We start from the raw sequence: 14,186 nt of genomic DNA on the forward strand, positions 1-14,186 counted from the left end.
GGAAGCACTATCTCTTGACTTCAAAATAAAGTTTGATCTTGTCAGTCATGACTGTTTTTTTTTTTTTTTTCAAGCTGTGTTTGCTAATTATTATAAAAGCAAAAAGAAAAGGCCAGTATGTCATTACACCTTTTCTATGTTGCCGACAGTGGTTTCCTGTATCCTTTTTCAGGCTGTGAATCTTCAAGGCAGAGACACGTTTACTTAAATCTTGGTTTAAAATGGTTTAGCACTTCAACTTAACATGTTTTTAGCTCCTCAAAATGTCTACTTTGAATGTGTTTAGGTGCCTAAAAGGCTGTATTAGTATTTAATAATTTAGAGGAACAAAAATTTGAGCAAAAAAATAAAATAAAATAAAAAATCCATCCACAGAAATAATAAATTTCTTCTTAAGAAGTAAACCAGCTTAAAGCCCCTCAACCCTTTATATTGCTGCTATAGATAACACAACTACTGGCACTAAAAAACAGGGAATTCTGATGGTAAAAAAATAGCTATTTTAAAAATATAATAGAGTAAAATAATATCTGGGTTTAATTGATGTCTACTGCGAATTATCACTTAACACCAATGACCTATTTCTCTAGAAATTTGCTCTGAATATTTCTTTTTTTTAGTGTAGGATATTTGTAGTTGAACTTTTGTCTTTCCCTGACTCCACTTATCATCACGTCATTTTAACCCTAACCCTTTTCTTGCTTAAACAATCCAATTTCCCCCTCTCCAGGTGGATCAAGGCTTAACTAATCGAAGGTAATGCAGTAAACAGTCTGATAATAAAATTGAAAAGAAAAATGAATCATTGAAATATGGATTTGAATTATTAAAATACCAGAAAAGATCAGACGAAATGAAATTCCATTAGGCTAAATATTTTCTAGCCTATATAAACACTCTTCAAAAATTGCTTTATCTTACATAGATGTATAAATCAGCTTCATAATCTTGAATCTTGATCACACGGAGTATCATGTTCTTATTCTGAAAGTCTAGACCGGATGCAGCTCATATGGTAACGTGTGACTTGACGGAGCGGCTGAGGCCAGCTTCGCTCCCTCAGCAGAGAGAGAGAGAGAGAGAGAGAGAGAGAGAGAGAGGGAGGGAGGGGATGGGGCAGGCTGGCAACCGGGCTGTAACGGGGATAAGCTGCAGCCTCCGTCTCTCAGATGCTCTGATGGAGTGAACCGGGCAACGACGCGCGTTTCTGTCCGTTCTCTGTCGATCATGGAGAGGGTAAGATCCACGAACCGTCCGGTGGCGACCGAAATCCACGCCGATGCACGGGTGCACGGATGCGTTAGACCATCCAGCTGTTTTTATGGGGGGGGGGGGGGTGTTGGATGGGGAGGGGGAGGGATAGGGGAGGAGGGCAGTGGGGTGTTGATAGGAAATAAACGCCTTGAAGACGGAGTGCAACCGAAGCGACGCTGCGTTTTCAGACATTTATCTGTCCCATACTATTCTAATTAACATCACTGTGGAATAGCTTGTGTGTGTGTGTGTGTGTGTGTTTTAATCTGTTAATTAGGGCCTACATCATTTACAGGATGATTGGCACCTCCCACCACGATGTTAAAGCGATGTGATTCTATCCTGCACAGCCCGAGATTGTACCAAAAAAATTGCAAATTGCACCCCTTCATTTTATAAAGACATCCATTCATTTCCCGTCTTAACACCCTGATGATAACAACAAGAAGCCTCCTGATGCAAAAGGAATATTTGTACGGATGGTAGCCGCAGATAGGCTAAAAGAAGCCTGTTTCCTCCTGGATACAGCCCGTAATTACAATTCATGATGACACCCTTTTTTTTTTTTTTTTTTTTCCTCCCCTCACATTTCGCCTCTGTATGAAACAGCATCGCATCTTTCTTCCACATCAGGCGCCCCCCCCCCCCCCCCCTTTAATTGTTCCGTGTTTGCGTGACGGCCGGTTTGTAGGCTGCTGAGGTGAAGCTGCCATTCACGTTTCATTTCCGTACATCATCATGCGCCTTCACCCCCCCCCCCCCCCCCATTATAAGTATGGACGTTGGGAAACATTAAAAAAAACGGAGACATGCACTGATGGATGAATTACTCCAGAGTATCGCGATGCCAGTCAGAAGAAGAGAGAGAGCTGCGATAAAAGCAATGGTTGTTCTTTCTTTGAGGTTGGAGAAATGTGCATGTGCTGTCTGTGTATTGGTGTGTGTGTTGTGTGTGTGTGTGTGTGTGTGTGTGTGTGGATCATGTCAGGGATCACTTCCTCCAAGGCATCACACGGTTCTGTCTCCTGGCTTCTCCCAAATCCACATTATTCAGCCTCCTTTCCGTTTCTTCTTCCTGTCTTCTCTCTTCAGGTTCGTCTCGGGCCGGGGGTCTGAGGTGGTCCACCAAAACCTGCACTTCTCCCCTCTCACCCCTGCACCCCCACCCCCACCTCACCCCACCCCGCCCCTACCCTCCACCAAACTTATCTAACATCCTTCCCCCCCCCCCACACACCTTTTTCTCACTCACACATCCACGGAACCGGCCCATTTCTCCCCCCGACCCACAGCACCTGCTTCCTGCCTGTCAGCCTCGACCAATCAGCTTGAGAGGACCAAGTAACCCCCTAACCAGCACTCGGTGACCCTTCCTTGGCGTTGACCAGACACTAGCGGTTAGGCGTCCTCGACAGCTTCTTAGGTAACGCCCTCTCACACCCCAGGCCTCAAGATGATGTGCGAGGTGATGCCCACCATCTCGGAGGACGGGCGCGGCGGAGGAGGCGGCTCGTCTTCCCCCGCCGGCGGCAGCGGAGGGATGGGCGGAGGGATCGCAGGCATCGGGGGCTACAGCGGACGGGAGGCCCGCGGCGGCGGCGTAAGCGGAGGCGGCAGCGACGAGGGGGGCAGCACGGGCAACCTGGAGTCGCTGATGGTGAACATGCTGACGGAGAGGGAGAGGCTGCTGGAGAGCCTGAGGGAGACCCAGGACTGCCTCGGGACGGCACACCTACGCCTGAGGGAGCTGGGTCACGAGAAGGAGTCGCTTCAGAGGCAGCTGTCCATCGCCCTGCCACAGGTACGAAGACACTCAGAGCACGTTGAGACGGTGCTTTTTGTCATATTGTAAAGACTAACCCAAACATGTTGCACCGTTTGCAAGCAGCTGGCAACAGTAGCAAGTAGAACACCTCCTTTAATAGACACCTTGAGCAGAGTCTACTGGAGGTGGAGGTCCATCCACCAGTATAGCCAGTAGGCTACATGTGTGTGTGTGTGTGTGTGTGTGTGTGTATTAAAGTGCTAAGAAGTAGTAGCATTAGAGTTTTATTACGATCAGCATTAAGAATTCATCCCTGCAACAAAAACATAGATGTTCCCTTTGTACATAAATATGCTGTTCTGCAAATCTCGACTAAGTTTGAGTTGTCGCATCCTGAGAAAGAAGCTAAAATAGATAGTCAGACTAATTCAGTTTAAATTCAAACAACTTCATTAATCCATCTTGGGCCAATTAGTCTGGAGCATCTTGTAAATAAATGAGCACAGGGATGTACAGATAAAAACGTTTACACAAGAGAAAACATAAAAGAGAGATCTAAAAAAAGAACACTGATATTTAACAGCCCAATAAACAACTGAATAGAAAATAACAGGATCAGTGTTAAAGGAGATGAAAAGGATCAACAGACAGAGACGGAGTTATAACAGTAGACATAACTCTAGAAGAATGACTAATAGTTTTGAAAATATCAAGTAAACGCCATCAGGCAGTCGGCAACAACCTGCACGATGACACTCGGGTGGGGGGGAGATATAAAGTTAGTATCTATAGGAGATGAATGCATGAAGAAGAAGAGAGGGAGAAGCACCGTCGAGATATGCCTCAAGCGGTCTAAGCTTACAGCAGCATAACTGGAGGTTATAACAAGGAAAGACTGAACTAGTACTAACTAAACACTTTAACATATCGGCATTATCTTTATAAAAAAGGGAGAACATAATCCTCCCTGAAGCAGCGTAGTGAATAATTCCACAGGAGTGGGTCCTGATCTTTGATTGCTCTACCTCCCGTACTACTTTTGCAGACTTTTAATACTCTAGATTTTGCAGAGCATTAATTGAGATGGGTGATAAGGAAACTATTTTCTCTTAAAGATAGAAAGTCTGACCTTTGAGAGCTTTGCAGGTGAGATTTTTAATCCCATTCTTTACACTACAGGCTACAAGCTAATATGCTAATATTTTTACACAAGTCTCTTTCAAGACTCCAGCAATCCAGCATCCTGAATCGACATCTGTGCACGGCTTTTAGGCCTGAATTGAAATATTTGAGTTTTGCACTTTCAAAGTGAGACTAGGAGCTGTTGATGAAATCATGTTTTGCAGCATCATCAAGTTTTCCTGTGCATTAGCTCAAAGTGACAATACATTATCTAAGGTACCTTCTTCACTCTTACAGTGGTGGTTGGTCAGATTTGCTTCATGGTTATGACTCTACGTACTCGTTGACTAACCTTAAGCTAACTTACACAGGGGTGTGGTTATTTTTTTTCATGTGGAAGTTGATGTATAATTGTCTGTCTGAGTGTTGGGGGAGGCTGAGGCTCAGTTTGTAGATTCTGTCGTCTGTTAACCGAAAGGTCGGAGGTTTGATCCCCAGCTCCTGCAGCCACATGTCTGATGTGTCAAGTGCAAGAAACGTAACCCTTAGTTGCTCCTGCTGCTTCGTTGGTGGTGTGTGAATGCGGATAAATGGGATTAGTTAATACTGATGGACACTTTACATACTTTAGCATCCTCTACCATCAGGGTGTGAATGTGTAGGTGTGATCTGCTGTGTAAAAGTCAGAAGAGCTCAAGTCCATTTACCCTTTTGTAGTCCAGTCTAATGAAGTTCAGTTTGTTATCTCAAGTTTGATTGCCTCAAAATGACATATCTGTCAGATGTAAACAGAAAAACACCACATGATATCACAGAAGAGAATACATTAAATCATGACAATAATTTATATCTGCAGCAGTGTTTGTATAAAAAAAAAATCAAAACCAGAACATGATTTTTTGCATAGGGATTCTGCATGCATGTAGAACAGTCGTGGAAGTATTATCAGCAGACTGTGCTCCTGCACTCTGATGGAAAATGGTTTCCTTTCACACTCGTGAATTATTGATGTGTTAACCTGTAAGAAGGATTGTAATGTTGAGTGAGAGTCTTTATTGTAGATCTGATGTGCAGTTTAAAGCACCATAACAGATGATGCTCACGATAAATACTGCACATCCTGACGCTAACATTATGCAAGCATGTATGTTGAAGTCATCATAATCACGGCGGATATACGAGGACGTTGCATGTTGAATTTGAGTTATAATTCTGCAAAATGATGAGTAGCTCTGAGGGATGAAGTACTACTTGGAAACAAAAAATGGCTACTTTAATTTGCGCAGAGAGTGGGGTTACTAGAGAGTAAGATTTAAAGTATAGTTTGAATGAATTTCATGTTATCATTTGCAAATCTTCAATCTAGTTGATTCTTTGAGGGACTAAAGGGGAATAAAATGTAGTAAAGAGATTTCTAAATTAGCCGAACATGTCATGACTCTGAGAATACTCCTCGTCCTCTTTCAGTCTCCTATTCATACACGGTTGCAGATCACAACATCTCTGCACAGACCTTCTACTGTAGCTTCAGTCAGACTCTCAACATAATGAAGGTTAATGATGATCATTCAGAAACCCTGGCTGCTGAGTTGAGCAGTACATTCAGCACAAACGTCTGTAAACGTAGCTCTACTTTGTGTCCCTTTTTTTTTTTTACATTTCAGCTAAAGAGATCCAGTTACTGAGTATCCAAACAATATAGAAACTTTGATATTTAAACAAACCTCAACGGTCTACTACCTTCCAGAGTGCGACCGATTCATCGGCCAGCCGATAATATCGGCCGATATTAGCAAAGGTGAAAGTATTATCACTACATTACTGTAATCGAGTACATGTTGTGTCATGAAAGAGATGCACAAGGTGTCCATATTTGTTTTGATTCCAAGTGTATGCTTCTTTGCCCGATTTGAGTGTAAGTATGGATTGAGTTGATTTACAGGCTGTGTGTGTGCGTGTGTGTGTGTGTGTGTGTGTGTGTATTAAAGAAGTAGTAGCATTAGAGTTTTATTACGATCAGCATTAAGAATTCATCCCTGCAACAAAAACATAGATGTTCCCTTTGTACATAAATATGCTGTTCTGCAAATCTCGACTAAGTTTGAGTTGTCGCATCCTGAGAAAGAAGCTAAAAATGTTTTTTTTTATTTTGCTGCTGATTGGCTGTTTCCTCATCCAAGATGTTAGGAAAACTTTTTAATGTGTTAACCGTTGTAAAAGACCATCAGGGCTTTTTAAAGATATTTTCACATTTCGGGGGGGGTAAAGCGGATGCTAAGCTTTGGAGTCGTACACGAGAGGAACAATCATAAACCCTGGAGCTGATGGTAGAAATGTTGTATTTGCCCCTGCAGCACAGAAGCCAATTATTATATTATCCCACATCCCTGAGCTGGAGAGAGCTAATCATTTTGTAATTCCACTCAACATACAAGGGCTCCATCTCTATTTTCAGGCCGGAGTCATTGTCGGATGCCTCAGGCGGGCGATGATGCCTCCCTTATTGTTAGTACCTATTTTCCTTCCGTCACTACGCCTGGAAAAATCAAAATGGAATAACAGATGTAGCGGTGCTGGACTGGACATTAAAAGGCCGTATTACCTCACTGTGAAGGGGGATCAATATGGTGCACACGTGTAGAAACACACGCACACACAGATAGAGGAACACATGGAGGGCTGCGATACAATCTACAGTAGATGAGTTCAGCGAGTTCGTCTGTGTGTGGAGACGTTGCCAAGAGAGAAAAATAGGAGACGGGGATGGAGGGAGCGAGCGACAGCATGGCACAGAGAAAGAGAGAGAGAGAAGGAGAAAACCTGGTGATATGAAACACACAGAGACTAACAAATCAAGCCTATTTGCATAGAGCTGCATACTAATGAGGTGGCTTCAGGAGTGTAGTTTTAGATGTCGTGGATCATGACAGGGTTTGATAGAAATGGATGAAAGTAGGGGAGAGCAGAAAAACGAAAAAGTGCGAGCATGATTTGCATCATGGAGCCAAAATGATGGCGACCGAAAGAGAGGGATGTAGAAAGCGACTGGTAGCGGTGGTCCGTCTTTTACATGAATTAATCCCAGAATTAGGATATCCTTTGGGCGCAGAACACACCATCTGCACGGAGCAATTTCCTCTCTGATCCTTCCTCTTCCCTCTTTTCAAACTCTTCCCTTTGCTTCCTCCCCTATCTCTGCCCAGCAAGCACATCAGCTGAGCGGCTCGTTACATGATGTACTCTACTTTTTTTTTTACATGCATTTTGGCCAGGAGTGAGTGTGACGTACAGACGCCTGTTAGCGGCCGTGTGGGTAAAATGAAAAATGTTAGCGCAGAGGAAGGACAACAGCAACCCGATGCATGCAGCAGTGACCTTTAACGGCCTGTTTGCATGTTTTTTTAAAAGTGTCCTGATTACAGAAAACAAAGGGATCAACTCAGCTAAAAGTTTGAATCAGTCAGTCTTCAAAGAATTCTGTCGTCAAGGGCAACAGTTTCTTCATCGTTAACTATCTCGTAGCTGACTTCACACGAGACAAAATTGAAATTAAAAACACAAAATCACAACGGCTCAGTTGGAAAATGAAGACTTTGCATGTCGCCTAACCAGGGGCGGAGCCAGAGGTGGCCACCGTTGAAATCTAATTTTGCAAACCAAGTGGCCATCCAAAGTTTTAATTGGCTGTTTTCCTGGTCAGAGGCGGGATTTATGTCCAAATCAACTCTTCCGGCCGTGTTGCAAACATCTTTTTAAATCTTAAAAAGAAATAAGCTAAGAAGATTTAAATGCTGCCTCTCATGTTGCTTTTTTTTTTGAAGTTTGAAAAATATTCACAGGAAATAACATCTTTCAGATTCATGCTCATCATTCACTTCACACTTCGGGCCACCCTCAGATTAGTCAATGCCCCAGTTAAGCCGCCACCAGTCTAACAAAGTCTGGCTCCACCACTGCTCCACCACTGGTTACTTTCATGCTTGTTTAACCCCCCGGGCGTTTGTTTTAATGACAGACAAACGCACAGCCAGTCACGGTTATTACGCAATCAAACCAATTTCAGGTGCAACATGTGCAATAAACCTGGTTGTTAAACTTTTTTAACACACAACTCTGGTTTATGAGTCCCAGTGGCTGTTGGAGATATGAAAAAGTTGAATTGCATGTTTGGTTTTTTTATTTCCAGCCAAATTGAAGCTGCTTGTTTGCATTTCATTTCTGTAAAGGTTTGAGTTCCCTAATAAAGTCAAGATTGTTAGAATTGTGGTAAATTGTGCTGGGTGGGCTTACGGGAAATACTGGTGATTAATGTTACAGTCAGCAGTATTTGTGTTTGATTTGACTTCGGATTGTTTCCAGCTAGCCAAAGTGACCTCCCTTTGAGATATTTCCAGTTCAGTTTGGTTGCATATTTCCACTGATCACGTTTTTTTTTTATAGGTAAAAAAAAAAGCTTGCAGTGCAGATTTAATGCAATGCAGCCATTTGCCAAAATAACACATTCAAACATTCACCCACCCTGCTGTTTATTCGTAATCCTTCCATCTGTAAAATCAGCCAGGTTAGCTTAGTTATTCTCTGAGGGAATTCTGGGAAATGAAGGAAGTCACCAATGCTAGGTGAAGCAGACATAATGTGCTTTTTTTTTTAAAACCTCTAGAGCTTCTCTTTAAAACAGATTGTGGATGCAGTGAACCTCACAGTCTCATGAGTGTGATCATGACCTCATGCAGCAGCGTTCAGTCAATAACAGCGCCCTCTTGTGACCCTGCAGGAATTTGCAGTGCTGACCAAAGAGCTGAACCTCTGCCGGGAACAGCTGCTGGAGAGAGAGGAGGAGATCGCAGAGCTGAAGGCCGAGAGGAACAACACACGAGTCAGTGCACTCCTGAGTCGATGCTACGTTTGTTTAACATCATGGTGTCTTGTGTTTATTTGTTTGATTAAAGCTCTGCTCAGGTTTTTCTTGCACGTGAAACCAGCTGAGACGGTTTCAAACAGATTAGGGTTACACTGTGGAGAGCTTTCATTGTATGGGATCCACATGTGTTTTTCCAGCTGCTGCTCGAACATCTGGAGTGCCTGGTGTCCCGCCACGAGCGCAGCCTGAGGATGACCGTGGTGAAAAGGCAGGCGCAGTCTCCAGCAGGGGTCTCCAGCGAGGTGGAGGTTCTAAAGGCCCTCAAGTCCTTGTTCGAGCACCACAAAGCTCTGGACGAGAAGGTGAGGGAGAGGCTACGGGTGGCTTTGGAGCGAGTGGCGACCCTGGAAGAAGAGCTGCAGACCTCATCTCAAGAGGTGAGTCCACATCTCTCTCCGCTGGTTTTGTTTGAATTTTTCATGTTTCAGGGAATTCAGGGACTCCTGACTGGGTTTCTTTCCCCCCCCTGTGTGTATTAGGTCGTGTCTTTGAGGGATCAAATCAAGCGACGGCAGCAGGGATTAGACAACGGCAAAGAGGTAACAGGAAGGCGTTTTCTTTTACAAATCTTTTAGAAAGACGGCTGACTCATTCTAACTTAAAACACCACGTTCAGCTTATGCTTCACACGAACTAATCACATTTCTCCAGTCGAGAGATTTAGTTTAACGCATCACCGTAGAAAATCCTACACTGTCAGTTAGCTGTGACATTACCCTGATTCATGTTGGCTTTCCATTAGTGCTGACGTAGAGAATAACAGCACTGGAACTATCTGTACCTCTAGCGCTTTATATGAGCGTAACAACAAACAGTTAGTGTCTACAATGATCAATCATACAGGCAGAAGTCAACAGACTCTTGATTTACCGATTGCAAGATAAATCACAATATATCATCAAATCACAGCCGTGCTCATATTTAGTACAACTGAACTCCAACTTGTGTGATATTGATTTTTATTAGTAGATATGATTAGCGGAGGTTAAGTAAAAGTTATTCAGTGTCCCAGTTAAAAACGTCTGGATGCAAATTTTAGATCAGAAAGTTAAAATTTCTAAGTTTAAATGTCCAAGAATAGACTTTTTCACGCTCTGTGTTTTTTTTTTAAGAATGAGAATCATTATTTTCCTCCATTCAGCGGCTCCCAAATGGACCGTCCTCCATCTTGGACGACGGCGAAGTCGACAGGCAGCGAGAGAGCGAGATCGAGCGTCAGAGGTCAGAGCTCGGGCAGCTGAAAGAAAGACTGGCTCTCATGTGCCGACAGGTACTCGATTCAGAGATGCTCTTATGGTCTAATGCCTTCACCGAAACAAAACAAAACAAAAAGATCTCAAGCCCGGAGATGCTAACGGAAAACAGAAAGCCATGTGCGCTCACTCAGCCTTACATCCCGCGCTGTCACTTTCTGTCAGGTCGGGGAGATCGAGGAGCAGCTGACGTCCGCCAGGAGGGAGCTGGCCCGATCGGAAGAGGCCAACCAGAAACTCCAGAGGGATGTGAAGGAGGTGAGAGTAAAACCGAACACTGTGAGAGTCTGTCGCAGCGCCGTATGTTTTGCTCATGCTCACTGAAATATGCTATGGTTACAAAGCCATTTGATGCACAAGAAGCTCTTCCCTGTAGCCACGGTGACGGTGATGTGGGCGGAGCTGCAGGGGCTCAATCAGTCAGTGTGCGGCCATTTGATTGAAAGATGTGTGACAGTTAACTTTCTTTTACCGCAGCTCTCTGAGCACGGTCACTTCACTGTGGCGTGCAAACACCATGCCACAACAAGATACATTTTAAATAGTTAATGTCTTACTGGTGTTATGTATGTTGAGATGGATGCATGTATGTTGAGATGACGAGGATGGTGGAAGAGGATGTGGACTGTGACAGTAGGCTGGTCGGGGGAGGGTGGACTGAAGGACCGACAGAGGGGAGACTCAGGATGGGGGTTCCATCTCTAATCCTACCTCAGCTGATTTATAATAATAATTATAATTTATACTTTATTGATCCAGAGAGGGGAAATTTGTTTTTTTTACACTCTGTCAACACACACATGAAATACACACACACATGCACAAACAGGATCCTGTGGACATGCACTAACAGAGAGGTCTCAGAGTGAGGGGGCTGCCCACAGTGGGCGCTCCTGAGCTGGTTAGGGGCCTTGCTCAAGGGCACCTCTGCAGTGGACTGGCACCTCTCCAGCTACCAGACCAATTTCCAGACCTGGTCCATGCCGGGACTTGCACGGTGACCCCTCGATTGCCAACCCAAGTCCCTACAGACTGAGCTTACTGCCGCCCAATTTATGCCCAGACTGCACCTAGAATTAGTCAGACACATAGGATAGGCATGCGCCAAGTTGAACATGAAGGGATGATGAGGAGAGGAGAGGAGAGGAGAGGGAAGCGAGGGCGGGTCGTGAGGTGACCAGGTAAAAGAAGGCTTGTCAGGTGAGTGAAGTTGTGTTTTAAGGCGTGGTCCTGCTCCCGAACCTAAGCCAATACATTAAATTCATTTCAATAAAAACCTTGGACTGAATGTTATGTGTTTTGAAACTCAAGCAGACAGCAGATAGCAGGGTAACTGGCCAATCAGAATCAACTAATTAACTAACAAAGCCTTGTAATAAACAAATACCTTCAGAAACACTATAAAACAAGTAAAAAACAGAAAGACAAAACAATGCAGTCTGCCATACAATGACACACTGTAAACGAGTAGGCATGGATCACACATGACTTTATGACTAAGCCCTAAATCGTTACTCTTCCTCCTTTCTCCCCCTCTGTCTCTCTTGAACTTGTGCAACATCTTAAGTGGCTGCTTCTGAAATCTGTCAACAACAACTATTAGGCAGTCATTATCATTCCTTAGCTAGAGGCCGTCCAAGTCAAGTGAATTTCCTTTGATCGACACCTGTGTGTGTGTGTGTGTGTGTGTGACTCCTGCCTCCTACAGTTTGTCTACTCTTTCTTTCGCTACCTTCCAGGTCTTGCATTGAAATCTTTCATTTTTCTCTCCTTTCATTTTCCCAGGCTCTCTGTCAAAGGGAAGACATGGAGGAGAGGATCACCACGTTAGAACGCAGGTTTGTGACTTTCCTCCCGTGTCTGTGAACTCTATTTGCCCCCTGCTGGAAAATGTTGCCTCGCTCACTGCTGCGTCTTTCTGCGGCCCCGTTTGTCCCTGTTTGCAGGTACCTGAGCGCCCAGAGGGAGGCGACGTCTCTCCACGACATAAAAGACAAGCTAGAGAACGAGCTGGCCAGCAAAGACTCCCTCTACAGACAGGTGGGAAACCTCTCTTTCATCTCCGTGTGTGTGTGTCCCGTGTTTCTTACCGTTGATTGGCAGCTTGGCGGCAACGTAATGTTGACACACTGAGCGTGCCATCGGGGCTTTTTTCTTTTCCCCCTTTGGTAGCTTCAATCACGTCTGCTGCTGCTGCTGCTGCTGCTGCCCCTCCAGCTCCCAGTTTCATCCTGTTTTCTTTGCAGGGCGAGGAGAAGAACCGGCAGCTTCAGGAGCGTCTGGATGATGCCAAGCAGAAGCTGCAGCAGACTCTGCAGAGGGCCGAGACGCTGCCTGAGATCGAAGCCCAGCTTGCACAGAGAGTGGCAGCACTCAACAAGGTGTGTGTGTGTTTGTGTGCAACGATATCAGTAGGTGCATTTTCTTATCACCAGACAGGTGACAGGATAGATTGAATGCCAAATAAACACTGAAACTCTGCAGGGATTCAATGTACAGTTATTAAATGCACGTCTGATCTATAGACACAAATATATGATCGTCATTCATTGAGAAGTGAGGAAACATGTTGAAGTGCTGGCTTCTCTGTCAACAGCGTGGCAGTCAGTATGTCCTCCTTCTAAGTTTCATTTGCAGTCCTGAATGGTCTGGATTTTTTCAGAGGAGCTCGACGGTTTTAAGGCGACCCCCACACGGACGTTTTGCCCCTCAGTTTGCCAGATAAACTGCAAACCAAAAGATGCTGCAGCGATGGAAGCGGGCAAGAGAAGTGGTTCAGATAGAAGTGATTCTACTCGACTTTAAAAGCCTCTGCATGTTTCTAAAAAGCTCCACGAGCAGAAAACGTGCTGAAGGTAGGATCAATATTGGAGATGCTTTTTGAAAAATGGAGAGAGGTTAGAACGCAGAAAGGTTTCAGAGCTGGCTAAACACTGAAGCTTCAGTGTCAGCGAGATGACAACCTGCGTTAGTATTGACTTCAGTACCCGTTTTAAACACTAGGTGTCAAAGTTACATATTGCTCCTTTAAATTAATACCAAAAAATGTATATTTTAACACAAATATCAAAGATAGCGAGGTCTTCAAATGACGCCATCAGGCTTTTGGTTATCAAGACCTCATGAACCTACTCGAGGCCCATTGGTGCAGCTTTAGACACAGAGAACAAAGACCTCAGATAAATCTGAAAAACTGTGTTTTCTCAACCCAATAAAACCTCAAAGAGTTCAAATTAATTCCAGTACGAGCGTGAGTGTGTGCACAAATCTGTGCGTGTTAGAATATGCTTCTGTGCACAGACACAATTGCATGCAGTGTGTGTACGTGAGTGGGCATGTGTGGGCATGTCGAACACAGTGTGGTATAAAACCTATACGATGTGTCTGTGCGTGCACGCTTCTCATACATGAGGGAAACGGAACATGAGATGTCAAACGACAGATTAATACCGAACAGTTCAGGCGAATGGTGCCAGAAATCCATAAGCAAACAATCGGAGATGAAAGTCGGGGCCAGGGCACGGCGTCAAGCGCAGCTGTTTGATCCTTGGGCGCTCAACACGTCAAGAACTGTACGCCGCACAGATTCTTCATGACTGACTGCTTTAATTGCTCGTAGGTTTCACTTCTAGCATTCCTGTAAACACAGTTTTCAGTCATGCCAAGAAGACGCACATTTAGGCTTTTTCCCCCCTCTCGCAGTAGCCAAACCGCTTCACCGGCTACACTTACATCCTACATGTTCGGGCAACATGTCCTCCCCGCGCGGATAAGATGAATGCCTGATGAGACACAGACAAACAATCTTTCATGTTACGCTCTGATCTGTACAGGCAGGTAACTAATTAGACCGAGACTCGGTCAACAAGCT

General features: G+C 44.4%; 1 protein-coding gene across 1 annotated transcript in view; it reads left to right on the forward strand.

Moving 5' to 3' along the window:
• Positions 1 to 1,090: 1,090 nt before the first annotated feature.
• The window catches only part of ppfia3 (PTPRF interacting protein alpha 3), a 32,955-nt gene continuing 19,859 nt past the window's right edge, over positions 1,091 to 14,186 (forward strand). Inside the window, exons 1-10 of the mRNA XM_020652704.2 lie at positions 1,091 to 1,236; positions 2,347 to 3,055; positions 8,916 to 9,017; positions 9,200 to 9,439; positions 9,542 to 9,601; positions 10,204 to 10,332; positions 10,481 to 10,573; positions 12,101 to 12,153; positions 12,262 to 12,355; positions 12,562 to 12,696. Coding sequence (XP_020508360.1) covers positions 2,708 to 3,055; positions 8,916 to 9,017; positions 9,200 to 9,439; positions 9,542 to 9,601; positions 10,204 to 10,332; positions 10,481 to 10,573; positions 12,101 to 12,153; positions 12,262 to 12,355; positions 12,562 to 12,696 — 1,254 coding nt within the window. The 5' untranslated portion in view covers positions 1,091 to 1,236; positions 2,347 to 2,707. The remainder of the gene's footprint in view (positions 1,237 to 2,346; positions 3,056 to 8,915; positions 9,018 to 9,199; positions 9,440 to 9,541; positions 9,602 to 10,203; positions 10,333 to 10,480; positions 10,574 to 12,100; positions 12,154 to 12,261; positions 12,356 to 12,561; positions 12,697 to 14,186) is intronic.

The sequence above is a fragment of the Labrus bergylta genome, chromosome 16, assembly GCF_963930695.1.
Source record: "Labrus bergylta chromosome 16, fLabBer1.1, whole genome shotgun sequence".
NCBI classification, from domain to species: domain Eukaryota; kingdom Metazoa; phylum Chordata; class Actinopteri; order Labriformes; family Labridae; genus Labrus; species Labrus bergylta.